This window comes from Halictus rubicundus, chromosome 11, assembly GCF_050948215.1.
Source record: "Halictus rubicundus isolate RS-2024b chromosome 11, iyHalRubi1_principal, whole genome shotgun sequence".
Taxonomy (NCBI): Eukaryota; Metazoa; Arthropoda; class Insecta; order Hymenoptera; family Halictidae; genus Halictus; species Halictus rubicundus.
Window position 1 is genome coordinate 14,196,529 of NC_135159.1, and position 17,833 is coordinate 14,214,361.

Sequence of the window (17,833 nt, forward strand, 5' to 3'; positions counted from 1 at the left end):
TACTCTGGGGTCCAAATTGGACCTAGCTTTGGGTCCAAATTGGACTTACTCTGGGGTCCAAATTAGACCTAGCTTTGGGTCCAAACTACACTCAATCTGGAATCCAAATTACACTCAATCTGGGATCCAAATGGGACCTAGCTTTGGGTCCAAATTACACTCAATCTGGGATCCAAATTGGACCTAGCTTTGGGTCCAAATTACACTTAGTCTGTTATTCAAATTGGACCTAGCTTTGGGTCCAAATTACACTCAATCTGGGATCCAAATTGGACCTAGCTTTGGGTCCAAATTACATTCAATCTGGGATCCAAATTAGACCTAGCTTTGGGTCCAAATTACACTCAATCTGGGATCCAAATTACACTCAATCTGGGATCCAAATGGGACCTAGCTTTGGGTCCAAATTACACTCAATCTGGGATCCAAATGGGACCTAGCTTTGGGTCCAAATTACACTCAGTCTGGGGTCCAAATTGGACCTAGCTTCGTGTCCAAATTGAACCTGGCTTGAGCTCCAAAATAGATGTAGTTACGGATCCCAAATCAACGGTGGCAAATGGATTAAGGGGTTCAGAAGTAGATCTTAAATAATGACCGTCTCAAAGCTGCTCCGTCCCCGTCCGAATTTTTTTCAACACCCGGGGGTTGGGTCTTTCTCTATTCCTGGCACGGGCAAAGTGCCGGATACGTTTGAAAAGACGCGTCTCTGCCGCCTTTACACCGGCGGCAGCGGAAATGCAGAGGGAAGAAGGGACACGCGGCATGTCATGATCTCCCAGACAGAGGCCCGGAGACCGGCTAAAACGAATTCTCTTTTCCGCGTTTGTGGCTCAAACATCGCGTCAACTTCAAAACTAAATTAAGTCTTTAAATTTGCAGGATTATCGCGGGAACACGCCCGAGAACATAATAACTGCATGAAATCCCGGAGGGGGAGAGTGCCGCACCACCTTCGAGATCGTTTCATCTTCAATGGAATTAAAGCACGGTAGACGGCTGCGAATGCTTGCGCCGGAAAGGCTTGTTTACACTTAATTTAGTGATTAAACTGCTACCTATATATTCCCCCCACTGTCCCACCCCACGGTCAGCGTCTAGAAAATTCAACTCATCGAGTGACACCCGAAGTAGTGAATGGAGGGACACTTGTTGAAGAGCGACGCTAGTGGATATCGCGTCGAGAGACGCTACGATTTCCGCTTTTCGCGATAGTGACCTCGGAAGATAGTGGTGTCTTAAGGGGTATTCTGGTTTTTAACTGTTGCAAGAATTTTCGCGTTTTATTCAAACTAAAAAGAGTTCTTGAACATGTGTACAGAAGGATTTGTTTCAGTGCATAAAATTAATTTGGTTGGAGCCAAGATCCAAGACAATTTAGGACCCCAGTTAGGCCTCGAGTACAAGCTAATTTAGGATCAAGGTGCAATCCAGGCCCCAGGTTAATTCAGTAACCAGTGCAATTTAGGACCTCGTGTCCAAGCTAATTTGTGACCCAGGTCCGAGCTAATTTTGGACAAAGGTCCTAGCTTCATTAGGGCCCAGTTTCTGGTATAATTTAGCACCCATGCCAAAGGTAACTTAGGACCCAGTTCCACTCTTAGTTGGGACGGAATACAAAATCTATAATCCATATAATTTTGATTCTTTTTACTTGGAAAAGTGTGCGTATAAAATCATAATGTAAAATGTTTCACAGATCCTTTGAAAAAAAATTCCTACAAATTGGTGAAGCAAATGCCATTCGAAACCGGGACACCCCCATTAAAGGGAGAGTAGAAGGGGGGGCAACAAACACGTATACACACACGGGGGACGTGTTCTGACACAGCGAAAGCATGCCTCTGCCAATAGAAAAGAAACATAACAAGACAAGAGAACATTGAATATCACGCACGGATACGTCCAATCGGTACTTTGCTGTCGTGACATCAATAAGCACTACACAGTCAGATATAATAAATGATAGTTGACATCCATGTACACACTGCGCTGCAAAAAGGTCCACTTGGCCAGAAAGAAACAAAAAAAAAAAAAGAGACAAAACTTGTTGGTGAAAAATTTGTTACGACGTTGGTTCACTTACCCCAGAGTACACCGACTGACTAGCGCGCGCATAGTTCGCACGCCGGATTTCGACTCTTATGTTCGTGTGTACCGATGACGAAAACACACGCTTTCGACCGGCGAATAATTTTTTTTTTTTTTTGGTTTTACGATTGAAAAGAAAAAAGAAACGTGAGAACAGATTTTTTGATCAATGGTCTGAATATGCCAATCGGAAACTGAATGATCGCGACTCACCTTTATTCCGAGGGTAGGAGTCAGCATTCCATAGTCGGTTAAGGGTTGCAGCATAACGGGGGGTAGGTTTGCCATCATCATACTGTCTAGAATCTTCGCACGTACTTTCCCTTCGTGCACAGAACACAAATCAATTTATTGCTTACTAGACCTACCTGAAACACAGGAAAAGGTACACACACATTAGGCGACTGTACGGATCACAAACAAGCATATTTATTAAGAAATCTCCAAAATACAGTTATAAACATACACGTAAGCCACACGTTTAATTCGATCAAGATTGCAAAACTGTTTGAGGTAGGGGACCTTTGTGACCCCCGTTTTAAGCATTGTAGAAATGGTTAGACCAATTTCACTGAATTGTTTATAGCAATCCTGGCTATGTATAAGACAGGTCTTCTCCAACTCTGATAGTCATATTTTCGTTATCATCGCAATTCGTGAAGTCCTCGAGTCCACAGGTCAAATTAATTAAAATGAATGGAGAGAACAGTATCAGGGATGGTCAAGGCGAGTACACAGCCTCCATTTAATCAGTTCGTACGGCTGTCTTGTTCAGGGGCGGGGAGGGGAGGGGAGGGGAGGGGAGAGGGGGTGTAGCTTAACTAAATAGGCTAACGGATCCCATCCGAGGGACTTGCGAGAGCTTTAAAACAGGTATTCCGACGAAGTGAACGACACAAAGCTCCGGCGCAGACGGCCTGGCAAAGGTGCAACGTGTCCCCGTGTCACGCGGAAACCGAAGAAAATCCAAGTCGCGGTGTTCCGCCGTGCGAGCCAAGCCTAGCCGCGCAATCAGCAAACTTGGTGCCGCTTTCGCGGAACAATGCGCCCGGTCGCGTTTTCCTTATCTTAAATCCTCGCGGAATGCAGAAAGTGTAACAAAGGCTGCGCGGAACTACGGCTCCGGGTATCAACCGATGAACTTTTACCGGGTGCGCGAGCGCGCGCGCGCGCGTGGATGCGACACGCTTCGCGCAAACATTGTTCCGAACTCGTCCCGATCCAAACCCAGGTAACCGAGGCAAGGGGTTGAGGACGGAGGACTCTCGGCGAGGAGTTCCACAGTTGCGGAGTTTCATCACAGACCCCCACCACTACCTCTCTCTCTCTCTCTCTCCCTCTCTCCTCCAGGTACATTTCAATTATACCTCGGCAACCAATTAAGAAATTAATCCATTAAGATTAACGTGAACCGTGGAGGAACCCGTGTAGACGGGATTACACACGTCCGGGGATCGACTAAAACCTGGGCGCAGAGTCAACGTGATCGCTCCGCTGAAGACCCACATACACTTCGGTTAAGATTGCTGGTCTTTCGGACCGCGTTTAGCTCACTGGAACTGACCCGTAGGCTTTTTGGACACTTCAATGAAGGTTGCTATCTGTTTTACTCGGATAAACTAGGCCCGAGGTAGGTGTACGCTAGGATCGAGCCAGCTCCGCGATAGGATCGAGCTAGATCTTGGTTAGGCACAAGCTAAAGCAGGACTCTTGTCCAAGCTGATTTAGGACCCACTTGCAAGCTGATTTAAGACCCAGGTCCAAACTAATTTTGGAGCCAGGCCTGGGATACGCCTGGGCTAATTTAGGACCCCACATCAAGCTAAATCCCAGCCCAAATTTGGAACCAGATCCTGGCTAGAATCAAACCGAAATTAGCACCAAAGTTCCAGTTAATTTGACACCCCGATCCAGACTAATTTAGGTCCGAGATACAAGCTAATTTAGGACCCAGAACCAAGCCAATTTGGGACCCACCGCCAGACTAATTCAGATCCGAGATGCAAACTAATTTAGAACCTAGGCCTGGGATACGTCTAAGCTAATTTAGGACCCCACACCAAGCTAAATCCAAGCTAATGTAGGACCGAGATTGAAGCTAATTTGGGACGCAAAATCAAGCTAAATTGAAGCCCAAGTTGGGAACCAGATCCTGGCTAGATTCAAACCTAAATTAGGACCTAGGTCCAAGCCAATTTGGGACCCACCTCGAGACTAATTTAGGTCCGAGATACAAGCTAATTTAGGACCCAGATCCCAGCCAATTTGGGACCCACCTCCGAGCTAATTTAGGTCCGAAATACAAGCTAATTTAGGTCCGAGATACAAGCTAATTTAGGACCCAGATCCAAGCCAATTTGGGACCCACCTCCGAGCTAATTTAGGAGCCAGAGTCAAGCCGGGTCCCAGCCTAGGGAAGGACCCAGGCGTAAGCTAATTTACGACCCAGGTCAAAGGTTGGTCAAAGCTAAATCTAAGGCAGGTTCTAGCGAAAGCCAGGCTGTAGTACAATTATATTAAACGCATTATAAGAAAATTGTATCGTGTATAACGGTTGACGCGACTCCACGGAATTCAGCATTCGCCCGAAGGTAGCCGGAACGAGTAGTCGGTCGACGGTTCTCTGTTACGATCCGTCGTTGTCTGTCCCGCACGAATTAAACCGGTCTAAGCACACTTTAATTAGCCGCAGAGCAAACAGGGAGGACCGGTGAGCCCACTGATGTACGTGAAAAGCGTGGGAGTCGGTACAGACTCGAATATCCGTCCCTTTAACGAATCGTTTCTTCGGATGATCGACGTGGAGCCGTGGCCAAAGGAGTTTGTTGCGCGTCGAATTTCGGGAGATCGATCGTAGTGTTGTTTAATCGGGAGACAGCAGCCTCGGGGAAACTTCGCGGTCTAGAAGAGAAGAATCTCGAATCCGAGGAAGAAGTCGAAGAGCCGTGGAACACATCCAACAGAGGGGAACTGCGATCTCGAAATTGTGCCCAAGCGAGATAACAAAGTGGCGCGAAAGAGAACATCGGGAAAGTGAAGTGCTCCCGAAGTTACTGCGAATTTTTCTTAACGTTAAACAGCGGTGTAGGAGGAGAGAGGAGAGGGCTGAGAGAGAAAGAGAGAGAGAGAGAGAGAGAGAGAGAGAGAGAGAGAGAGGAAGAAGTGGATAGCTCGGTCGAGCACGGGAACAGCGTGGAAACACCGCGTTCACGGAAATAGAGATTTCGCGGAAGGTCTTACGTCGGATTTGCCGGTTAAGCCGCCTCGGATCGTGCTGTTACAACGTTTCCTTCTGCAGCTCCCTCTGCGAAAACCCTGAGCCCCACCCTCTCCTCTCCTCTCCTCTCCGCCACACTTCTATTCCCCCACGCCCACGCAGCTCGCAGATCAACGACGGCCACGTGACACCAATCTAAGTTTCGAAACCATCCTTCAACCTTCTTCCCCTCTTTCTTTTTCCCTCGCCGGGATCTGCTAGCCGGAATTCTTATGGGAATCCTCTGTATCGATTAACCCATTAATGCACCTTAATGCACTGCCAATTAGCCATAGCGACAAACAAATTAGTCGCAGCTCACAAAGTTGCATGGAAATTGCCATCCCTCCAACGGCTTCTTTCAGATTTTTTTCTCGAAAACTGGACAAAGATTTTTTAACAACGTTCACCGGATTTTGTCGCTCAATGTTTGGGCTACATTGCAGTATCTTTTTAAAAGCGTAAAAAAATTTTGAAAGTATACTGCGTCGACTTTGGTTTACGATGTGGACAAGTTTGGTGCCGTCGTGCCTCCGCGAGGGTGTCTTTCCGATTTTTTTCTGGGAAAATGGAGAGAGATAGCTTGATGCTCTTTGTTGCATCTTATTGATTAAGGTTTCGGCTAAGTTCTAGTATTTTTTTAATCCAAAAATCGTGACAATTCTTTAAGATGCACCGCGTCGAAGCCGACCGATTTTTCAAGTCGGACAATCTTGATCCCGCCGAAACAACCGAATTAGAAAACTGCGGCCGGAGCGAAGTGTGGGATCTTTTTTAATTTTTCGAGGAAGAATCACGAGGCGACAGACGGAACTGCGACTGCACCGAATCAGTGCGACTCGGCAGGCAGCTAACTCGATTTAGGCAAAGTTGCGGGAAAACTTGGAAGCCACGCGCCGTTCGCCGGGTAACATGAAACTGAGGGGAGTTAATCAACCATGGAACGACACATTCCGGCGCGTAAAAAGTTCAACGGCGACGGGAGCAAGATGTTTCCCGGGCGAGAAACAGCGTCGGCTTTCCTCTTTGAAACACCGGGCGAACCGGGTGCACGGGTCTCGCGCGAATAAAACCGATCGGAACGTTCCGAACTCGTGTGTTTCAGTCTCCGGTGTTTTTCCAGGTCGACTGTACGTACAGTGGGAATTCTTAAACTCCAAAAAATCGAGGCAAAGTCACGGCGGTGGCGTGAGCGTGGGTCGCGTCGCCGCCTTTGTGTCGCAAACCCGGTGAACAGCTCGCGTTATCACGTGTGGCGGCGGAGTTAGACCGGCCGGCAATTGCAGCGATAATTCTCGAAAATTTCCCGACGGGTATGGGGTGCTCGCGACAACGAAGACATCCTGGAACACGTGTCCCCTGTAACAACAACCGGAATACGAGAATCGAGGTACGTCTGGATCCCGGGAACCTTCGTAGCGTTCGATCGCCGCCACGTTTTCGCCCTTCTGCCTTGTTCTCTCGCTCCCTTTACCACTCTCGCTTCCGCTCGCACGCGCTTTCTCACTCTCTCCGGCGCCTTCTTTTTTCGTTTTTTTTATAGGACTGGATATTTTATTCAGCGGCACTCTGCTGGCTCGCCTCTCGCGGCGTTTGATATTGCAGTCTCATTGCATAAAACCCGAGGCTTGCATAAAACACGGGGCCAGCGTTTCTCGAGCCGGGGCTGACGGCTCGGAGAGACGGTCAGAAACGGCCAGCGGGAGAGCGCGTTATTCCGCGGACTGTACAAGAAATAAGTTCGCGACAAAGAATTCATCCCCGCGCCCGGATTAAATATGACACGTTCTGATGAGGGCGAGCAGCTACAGGTCCCTTCCGACGCAGTGCAATGCGACCTGTGCAGAAGAGCCTGATAGAATACTTGGATTATCATACTGGGGTACCAGATGTCCAGATAATTTGATAAACTCGGATGGAACGTAGGTAATTCGAATCGTTAGTGGCTCGAGTGGACCTAATTCTGAGCTGGAGTACCTGATCTGGACCTAACTCAATCTAAGGGTATTTGCACTGGTCCTGACCCTAGCTTGGATCGTATAGAAAGGTGTAATTTTAGGTTAGAGTACCTGAACTGGACCTGAACCTAGCTTAAGGTACCTGAACTGGACCTGAGCCTAGCATAAAGTACCTGAACTGGACCTGAGCCTAGCATAAAGTACCTGAACTGGACCTGAACCTAGCTTAAAGTGCCTGAACTGGACCTGAACCTATCTTAAAGTACCTGAACTGGACCTGAACCTACCTTAAAGTACCTGAACTAGGCTTGATTTTTGTGTAGAGTGCCTGGACCAGGCTTAGTTCTGATCTAGATCTAAGCTGGGGTACCTGATCTGGACCTAATTCAATCTCAGAGTACCTGCACAGGTCCTGAACCTAGCTTGGATTGTTTGGGATACACCTAATTTTACGTTAGAGTACCTGAACTGGACCTGAACCTAGCTTAAAGTACCTGAACTGGCCCTGAACCTAGCTTAAAGTACCTGAACTGGACCTGAACCTATCTTAAAGTACCTGAACTGGACCTGAACCTATCTTAAAGTACCTGAACTGGACCTGAACCTACCTTAAAGTACCTGAACTAGGCTTGATTTTTGTGTAGAGTGCCTGGACCAGGCTTAGTTCTGATCTAGATCTAAGCTGGGGTACCTGATCTGGACCTAATTCAATCTCAGAGTACCTGCACAGGTCCCGAACCTAGCTTGGATTGTTTGGGATACACCTAATTTTACGTTAGAGTACCTGAACTGGACCTGAACCTAGCTTAAAGTACCTGAACTGGCCCTGAACCTAGCTTAAAGTACCTGAACTGGACCTGAACCTGCCATGAAGTACCTGAACTAGGCTTGATTTTTGTGTAGAGTGTCTGGACCAGGCTTAGTTCTGATCTAGATCTAAGCTGGGGTACCTAATCTGGACCTAATTCAATCTAAGAGTACCTGCACAGGTCCTGAACCTAGCTTGGATTGTTTGGGATACACCTAATTTTACGTTAGAGTACCTGAACTGGACCTGAACCTAACTTAAAGTACCTGAACTGGACCTGAACCTAACTTAACGTACCTGAACTGAACCTGAACCTAACTTGAAGTACCTGGACTAGGCTTAACTTTGGTCTAGAGTGCCTAGACTAGACTTAACTGGGACCTAGACCTCAGCTGTAGTACCTGATCTGGACCTAACTCGTGTTATGTCTGCGCGGGAACCCACTAGTTATATAAATCGTTTCTGCTAGCACAGTGGGGAAGAACGAGACTTGTTTGCCTCGGCAACCGTCGGTCCGGCCGTCAGCTATTATCTTCTATCATTAGCAGAAAATCACACTAAACGTCCACAGCACATCATCATTCACGCGTCACTGTCAATGCTTCTAATGCACGTACACTGATTGCCAATTAGTAGCACGGAACGTGTATCGATCGATCGAAGGCTAGCGGCACAGGGCCGACCGATTGCACTCATTAATGCGACCTGGATTTCTCATTTTGATACGGACAAGGAAATCGCTCCTCATCCGAGATCACGGCGCTTCATCCTCCAGGATTCATCCTGGGATCCCAGGTCTGTGTGGCATGATCGGTCCCTTCAACCGGCTTTGCGATTACCTTCGATCGAACCAACGTGGGACGACACTGAGACGTTTATGAATTTTCTTCGAAAAAACTATTAACGATATGGGAGTAAACTTTTTGGGGGCGTGTAGAGACATCCTTGAACTATAGGAAAACAATTTTTTAGTCGCGGACGTGCAACTATTACGTCCGATAAAAATTAATGTCAAGACGCGAAAAACCTGTTTCACCCTACGAGACTCAAGATCAGAGGTTCCGGTGTTCAAGAGACCTAAGCACGTGATCGACGTGGCAGAGAACGTCACCCGCACAAAGCGATAATTGCTCACGTTGTTCCGCGTTAATACAGCAGGATAAAAGGACCACGACGCGTCCGCCTCTGGTGTCCCCGGCCCGGAATATCCTCGAGCCTTTTATTTTCACCGGTTCCGGTCTCTTTCTCTATTTTCCACGGTGTTTCTACCGTCCGCGGCGTGCTCGTCGACCTCTTTTCCTCGACCGTCCGCGTTTGATTAATTCTGTATCCAACCATGGCTAATTCGACGGCGATTAACCGCGCGCTCAGAGGAAAACGCGGGGACATCGCCGAAGCTCGGGAGGACGAGCTGGCAAAAGAGAGGAAAAAGTGTTGGAGGTGTGCAAATAGAAATGTCAGCGGTGACGAGTCAACCGGCCCCTGGAATTTGGTCGTCGAAGGTCGAGTTACTGCCGCATCATTCCGATGACGAACAACGCGCTGGAAGCTCGTGTGAAATTTTAGTCGCGCCTAGAAACAGTCTTCACGATTTTTTTTTTTTTTAACAAACTACTAACAATATGGGAACAAACTTTCTTGGGATTTGTAGACACAACCTTAAACTAACCTTAAACATTTTTGTGATATCCTGAGACAAGGTACCCGCTTAGGAGACCCAATGAGTTCTATCAACCTAGGTCACGTCTAGCTGTGGCGATGATTCATGGCAATCTCTGTTTGCTCATCAGCCGACTATGCAAAGACCTAGGCCAGGTGTCAAGTCTTTCGGGCCCTAATCAAAACCTAGGACTCTCGATCTAGGCTGGGTTTAATTTTAAGTAGAGGTTATGGCCATAGAATTGGGTCAGACTGTGGCTGAAAAGCTAACAGGATGAGGGTGTCCATGATTGTGAAGTAATCTGCAAGGATTCCGAAGAATCCTCTAAGAGATCAGGGCAAAGGGCACAGTTTCCACTCACGTTTTACAATCAAGGACTTTTCGACTTCGAGGATGACCGGACAATTACCGAGCTAATATCACCGAGCATCCTAATTGGATCATCCCGAATAGCTGCCGCTCTCCTTTTATCCACTCCGCACAGTGTTGCTACCGTGTTCTGACTTCTTCGGCTCGACACGGACAATTAATCAGATTTAACGATTTCCAATCGGCTACGGACACAGCGTGCATCATTCATCGGGCTTTCCGGGCCCTGAAAGACCATTTGCCGAAAACTACGGGCAAGTCGGGCCATATCACGGTCTGCTAATCCGGCAACAGGTACGCGAAGCCCGGGGTAACAATGTGGAATTGGTGATTCACGCGGCGGCGACAAGTTAGCGTAGGCCAGATGAACAAGGGAAAATTGGAGAGCGACGGGGACGGGACACACAGAGAGAGAGACACAGAGAGCGAGAGAGAGAGAGAGAGAGAGAGAGAGAGAGAGAGACGCGATTCATGGTCGACCGAGCAGATGGCGAGGCTCGCGCGTATTGGCTAAAAATGTAAATTGTCCCAATAGCGTGCAACCCCGTTCATCGTTTAGTTTGTTCGTTCGTTGGAGCGCGCTCTGCCCAACGGCTGTGAAGTAATTGAAAACACGCGTCATCTCCGGTAACGATGACCGAGGGGTCCCCCGCTGTATGGCGTCCGGTACTGGCTGACTCTACCTACTGCTTCCTCGACTTCCGATAAGGCCGCGCGGCCTGAACAATCGTGTAACTGTCAGCTGATGGACAGTTAACTTCACCGATTCCTTACCGGTGGTGCCCTCTGCGACGTTTAAACCACCAAAATCAGTTTCGGTAGCTAGGTTCAGTCAGGCGGTTATGCCTCGGTTAGGTGACTAGGCCTGCACTATGTGACCAGGCTTGTGCTAGGCAGCTGGGTAACCAGGTCCGTGGCAGGTTGTTAGTCAGCTTCAGATATTCAGGACTGGACAGCTAGGTTTAAGTAACTAACTCTAGATAGCGAGAGCTAGGTAGCTAGGACGTAAGTAGCTAGGTCTAGGTAGCTAGGTCTAGGTAGCTAGGTGTAGGCAGCTAGGTCTAGGTAGCTAGGTGTAGGCAGCTAGGTCTAGGTAGCTAGCTGTAGGCAGCTAGGTCTAGGTAGCTAGATCAAGATAGCTAGGTCTAGATAGCTAGATCAAGACAGCTAGGTCTAGATAGCTGGGTCTAGATAGTGAGAGCTTGGTAGCTAGGACCTAAGTAGCTAACTCCACATAGCGGAAGGTGGGTACCTAGGATCTAAGTAAATAGGTTTAGGTAGCTAGGTGTAGGCAGCTAGGTCTAGGTAGCTAGCTGTAGGCAGCTAGGTCTAGGTAGCTAGATCAAGATAGCTAGGTCTAGATAGCTAGATCAAGACAGCTAGGTCTAGATAGCTGGGTCTAGATAGTGAGAGCTTGGTAGCTAGGACCTAAGTAGCTAACTCCACATAGCGGAAGGTGGGTACCTAGGATCTAAGTAAATAGGTCTAGGTAGCTAGGACCTAAGTAAATAGGTCTAGGTAGCTAGGACCTAAGTAAATAGGTCTAGGTAGCTAGGACCTAAGTAAATAGGTCCAGGTAGCTAGGACCCAAGTAGCTAGCTCTACATAGCGAGAGCTAGGTAGCTAGGCCTAGATAGCTAGGTCTAGGTAGCTGGGCGTAGACAGTGTCTGGACGAAGTTTCAGCTGCTTTCCCGCAAAAGGCCTACACAGTCACGTGCCAGCTCCATAAATATGAAGTAACCTAACTCCCCCAGCTGGCCTCGCAGGAGATACCTCCGGTGTTGGGGTATACGGGCCAGCGGTTGCGTGGGAGTATCCTCCGGGCACCTCTTACCGGCGGCTTCTCGGCCGCGGAAGGAGTGGTAGGAAGTTAGGGCACGGGTCGTTAATTCCGGTATGAATATGCCCAGCAGGCGAAGGAGTCGACTAGCAACCATCCTGGGTGGACTAGACTCTCCCTCTTTGTCGAGTCTGTGTTTGTGCCGCTGGTTTATTAAGTGGACTCTGGGATCGCCGATGACACGGAACAACTTGCGTAATTCGTCCTCGAATAAATCCTACACGGCCGACAGAGCTTCCTCCGCTCCCCCAAGGCAATTTCTTTCCTTCTGTGGCAGAAAGACTCGTCTTTCTTTCTATCAGCCTCGACAATCGGTTTGATCTTCCATTCAGTAGACGCCGCCCGGAGAGACGGAGGGGGAGGGGGAGGGGCGGACGACGACGTTTGTTCGACGATTGTCCCCGAAGTCTCGTTAAATTCGCCGGCAACAGGTTCGCGCGGCGGCGGCGGCGGCGTCGGCGGGCGCGCGCGTTAGCAGGCAGCCCCGAAATTGAATTCGAACAGATTGCGAATATGTAATTGCAGTCGCGGCACGTGTCGTGTTATGACATTCGAGCAGCCATCGAAATGGGACGCGGCAATCGGGGGAATCAGCTGCCATTGTCTCTGACTCGTCGCCCGGTAAATACGTGACGGGATAAGCGCGCGAGGATTTACATCGGCGACGATCGACCGGGGCGATAGAACGCGCGACGCTGCCGCAGGATTGTCTTAATCTCGCTGACTATGCGACATAGTCAACCCCGGGATCAGCCGACTACGAGAAGTGTCAGATGGGACTAAAGCAACTAACGGGGTGGAGGGGAGAGGGGCAATTGCCGATGACGAAACAGGGGTAGGAAGGACAGTTTAGCGCCATCTGCTGGCCGTTGTAAGAGTCTCGCAATTTCTTAGGGGCACAGGTGAAATTTAATATCGACTCGGAGGGACAACGTCGTCGGAGGATCTTTATGAGGCGCAAGCTTAATTACCTTCGGCATCCCAGCCCTCACCTCGGCGAGACCCTTCGCAGAAATTCACTATCGTCGCGGCGCAGGGAAGTTCGCGGAACCCCCACTGTTTCTGTTTCGCTCTTTCGCTGGCCTCACACCCTTCTCGGCTGGCCTCAGCCTCGCCCTCCGCCAACCCCCACCAAGGGATTCACGTGTTCAGCGGCTGGCCTCCTTTCCCCACCAGGCCATAGTGACTCAAAACATAATTAAAATTTTCTAATTAAGAATTTCGATAAGGAACTCCTCTCTATCCCGCGAAGGAGGAGGCTTTGCTGTCACGATACAACCCCATCTTGCTTTCCTATCTCTTCTACCCCCCAACCCAACGCCATTCTCGGTGCCCTATATCATTCCCGTTTAATATCGCAGCTCCCTGATGCACCCCTCTCTTCTGTTTACTGAATTAACGAATGCCCGCCTGCAGGCTCCGCGATCCTCAAAGTATCCTTTGCTATTTTTCCTGAAGGATGACGTACTCGTTGCAGATAACAACGTCTGCTGGGTTCATTGTGTCCTGATTGTAGCGTGCAACGTGCCCGTGCAGTTTGCTCGATTTCCTGGAACTAATTCTCTACTGGTGTACAATTTTCAAGGGGAGTGAAACCTCGACTTGATTTTAAGGGGACATTTCGAGTCAATTTTAGTATGTGTTCCCGTAGGAATTTCGGGGTCTTCCGGGTGTTCAAATTAAAGCTGAAAGACTGAACTTTGCGATAAGGGTACGTAGATTCAAAGAAAATTCGACTCCGCATCGAAAAATCGAGAAAACTCTACTGGTAGCTCGGAGCGAATGCACTCGACTGTAAGGGTATTGTTCGAGACGTTTTTAGAATGTGTTCCCGTAGGAATTTCGAGGTCTTCCGGGGGTTCAAATTAAAGCTGAAAGACTGAACTTTGCGATAACGGTACGTAGATTCAAAGAAAATTCGACTCCGCATCGAAAAATCGAGAAAACTCTACTGGTAGCTCGGAGCGAATGCAATCGACTGTAAGGGTATTGTTCCAGAAGTTTTTAGAATATGTTCCCGTAGGAATTTCTGGACGTCCGAGGGCTTGAATTAAAGGTAAAGTATCACGCTTGACGATAAGAGCACTTATGGTATCTGATACGGGTCCAGAGTGACCCAGCCATTCTGTTTCACCATCAACTCCGGAAAAATCGATGAAACGAAGAACCAGGTGGAGTCGCGGGTAAATAATTCGATAAAAGTTGTATGGGGGGGAAGAATTCAACGAAATGATTTCCGGCGATGAATGCGGCGATGTCTACGCCGCTCTATTCATCATCCATGGTTCTCCCTTCGTTCTAATTCGCGCTATCGAGCGAGTTACGAGGGGCGGAAAAAATATTGCGTTGTTGCGCGACGTTATTGCGCGCGGAAAGTGATGTTCCCGTTGCGAGGCCCAGTATGCAATTTGTTAGATTCGAGAGGCTCGTTCTTGGGATGATCGTTCTTCGACACGCGATATCTCGATACGGTCTGGTAGGGGCGATTAAGTTTCGAAACGAGAATCCACGACAGGATTGCGGCACTTAGTTACCAGGACGAACGAGGTTAACCTGGAATTGGGTACTCCAGAGGCTGCTGCAGGTCCTGGAACCAGGAATCTCGGTTATTCCGATTAAGTCGTCGGTCCCAGTCAGATCGTTAATCGCAGATCAACCAGGAATAGCTTCAGCTGCGTTCCACGTATCGCTGGGAAAACATTCGCCGAGTATAATAATCGTCTCACTGTTAACACCCTGAGTGCCACGTCGGTTATACCTGACCGACACAATTTGTTTACTAAATTCAAAATACAATTTTTGCTACAATCTATCCTTCTTATTTTGGTGTTATTAAATAAATCACTTTGATTTCGTGAGATTTTTGTGAGCATTGGCGTGGACAAGTTTCCAAGTCAATTTGTGTAGAAAATTCTGATGAATTTGTTTTGATTATAAGGACCGGTGAAAATGAATCCGTTTCTTTGGGGGCCTGGGATTTTATTGATCCGTTGGTGATCTGAATAAACATTGATGGTCCAATTAGAAAACGGAAAGCCGGGATATAACGCTCTGATCGTATGCGTGATTCACACGATCACGACTGAGGATCGCATCGGGAACGAGTAAGAGCGATTTGCCACGCGAATAGCTTCGTTTCGTTACCACTCCATTTTTACCCTCTCTTTCGCGGAAAATAGGAGTCCGCCATTAATTGAAAGTCGATTGAATGCGATGAGTGCGGCCTCCGTTTCCGGTCGGAAATCCTGGCCCCTACCGACCAAACTAGCTTCATTTTCCTTTGCACTCTAAATACGCGTTTTCCGCGTGCATCGCGGAAACGAGTGCGATAAATAATTAAATCCAATTCTAGGCAGCGACCAATTTTTTAAAAAATGGTACGATGAGCGAGGCATAATTTAAGCTGGGACCTAACCAAAAAAACAAGAAAATATGGTGTCAATGTTAAATTTCAACGAAGAATTAAATACTTTCTGAACTGGACAGTTTCAAACGGTATCAATGAGAATGGCATAATTGTCACGAAGATGGGAATAATCGATGGAAGAGGATAAAATTGGAGGGGCACCCTCGTCGATCAATTAGGGCTATAATTCGTTTCGAGACAGATTGCGCCGATATTTCTTAAAAGAGTACGCCACGATAATTCACTATCAAGCATATCCGAAGTACGATGGTGCTCAAAACCGGTCTCGGATTCAGTTTAAATAATAGAGCGGCGTAAACAATGGGGGTCCGGTCGTCGAGTTTTGAACGACGGCCAAATCGTCGTCGTTCGTCGTCAACTGCGTCCCGATTAAAGGAACGAACAGAGTGCCACGCGCAGGAGCGGCTGCAGGGAAGAAGGAAATAACGAGCGGACTTGGCCGAGACTTTTTTTCGTTCTACCGGAGGGTCATTAGCGTGTCTATAAATAAAATAATCGTCGGCCGTGTCTTTTGTTGAGCCGCGACACGCCCGAGCTACCCCTCGTCCCGTTCGGTTACACGCTCCTGCGACAAACGACGCTGCCGCCCAACGAAGGATTCATCGATCCCTCTGAAAGGATCCTGCTCCTGGCGGCCAGTCCCTCCGATGGCTAATTGTCCCCTTGCCAATCTAATCCCATGACGAATATCTTCTTCACATCGCAGCCACTATTTCGAAAATACAAGCCTCTATAAAAAAATATGCAACTCACGTTATTTTGATAATTCTGACTTAATAAAAATCACACGTGTACCTCTAACACCGATAAATATGTGTGCAAATTTTTAATGCGGAAGGTCCAACAGATTTTCTGACAAAAATTCCTAAACGTGCAAAAGCTTGGGGGGTTGTAAGGTTCCGCACAGGTTCTATAAACAAATATGCAATTCGCGTAATTTTGATAATTCTGACTTAACAAAAATCACACGTGTACCTCTAACACCGATAAATATGTGTGCAAATTTTTAATGCGGAAGGTCCAACAGATTTTCTGACAAAAATTCCTAAACGTGCAAAAGCTTGGGGGGTTGTAAGGTTCCGCACAGGTTCTATAAACAAATATGCAATTCGCGTAATTTTGATAATTCTGACTTAATAAAAATCACACGTGTACCTCTAATACCGATGAATACGTGTGCAAATTTTTAATGCAGGATGTCCAACAGATTTTCCGAAAAAAATTGCTGAATGTGGAACAAAGGCCTGGAAAAGCAGAATGGCCCCTTAAAAATGGTAACGACATCGTCGCGGATTGCCGGTCCGTTGAAAGGAGCGCGGTGCGGAACGTTTCAATGGAACAACAATCAATAGGGTAAACATAATTTAATGAAACAACAACGTTCGTTATTCACGGCAGAACAATTCGATTTTCGCGGACGCCCGTCGGAACGCGTCGCGGCGCCGTGTGAAAACTGGCCAATAACCATTATCCAGCCCGTTATATCGTCGATCTCTCCGTCCGGATCGAACGTTTACATAGAAATGGGACGCGCGTCCGTTCCGGCGAGACGCGCCGATAAGCACGTGGGCCGGGCGCGCACGTTCTCGATTTTATTAATTGCAGAAATTAATTCGGGATCGAGCACAACCCCGCCATGCCAACCGGCGCGCTGCTGCCCCCCACCCCCTCACTTTCTCTCTCTCTCTCTCTCTCTTTCTCCCGGCGCCGCGCTAAACTTTTCAATTAAGACTGGACAGTCAATCAAAGCTAATTGAGTCCGGAATATGACCGGACGCGTTGATTGGATATTTTTAACGTAACCATTAGCGGTGTCGATGCCGTTTAACGGACACTTTTCATCCGCGTCCGGGAAAAACCAACCCCCGCTTTTGTTTTCCCATCGATGCCAAGACAAATCAAGCGCGAAACCGCCGATCGGCTACGCGGAAAATTAGCTTCAACTGCTCAAATTCATATGAAGCTCCGACAAAAATTTATGTAGAAAACCAATCGCGAAAAAGGGGCTGTTGTTTCCACTTCCTAAAAAAAAAATATTTAATAAAAATGGCCAATGAAATTTATTAACGTCGAGCTCTGTATATGTTTTTATTAGCCTTTTAACTTGTCACTCGATTTTTTTTTCGGATGCATTAACTAGAAAATACGACCTCCGTTGCCTGCAGAATTGGACGTTTCCAGCACCTGTTCTAATTTAATTTCCCTATCGAAACAAAAATCTGCATTCTAATTTTTTTTTTTTAACGGCTTCCTGTGGAAAAAGGTCTACTCTATCGTCATGTTCAATTAAATTTCGCTTTAGGCCTCTAGTTTTCAAAATACATTTAAAAATGTCCCAGAAAGTGGGTGCCCAAAATTCGTCTTTCTTTCAAAATTGTTTAAAAATACTTAAATGTTCACAAAGTTATCAAAAAATGTGTCAT

The 17,833-nt window shown here is 47.6% G+C and overlaps 1 protein-coding gene across 7 annotated transcripts in view; it reads right to left on the reverse strand.

Annotated features, from left to right (window-relative positions):
- Positions 1 to 17,833, reverse strand: part of Heph (polypyrimidine tract-binding protein 1 heph) — a 427,542-nt gene that overhangs the window by 256,125 nt on the left and 153,584 nt on the right. For 4 of the 7 annotated variants that reach the window (XM_076796824.1, XM_076796825.1, XM_076796831.1 and 1 more), the window contains one exon: positions 2,305 to 2,459. The exons of the other annotated variants lie outside the window; for them this stretch is intronic. In XM_076796824.1, coding sequence (XP_076652939.1) covers positions 2,305 to 2,385 — 81 coding nt within the window. In that variant the 5' untranslated portion in view covers positions 2,386 to 2,459. The remainder of the gene's footprint in view (positions 1 to 2,304; positions 2,460 to 17,833) is intronic. 7 annotated transcript variants of the gene reach the window in all.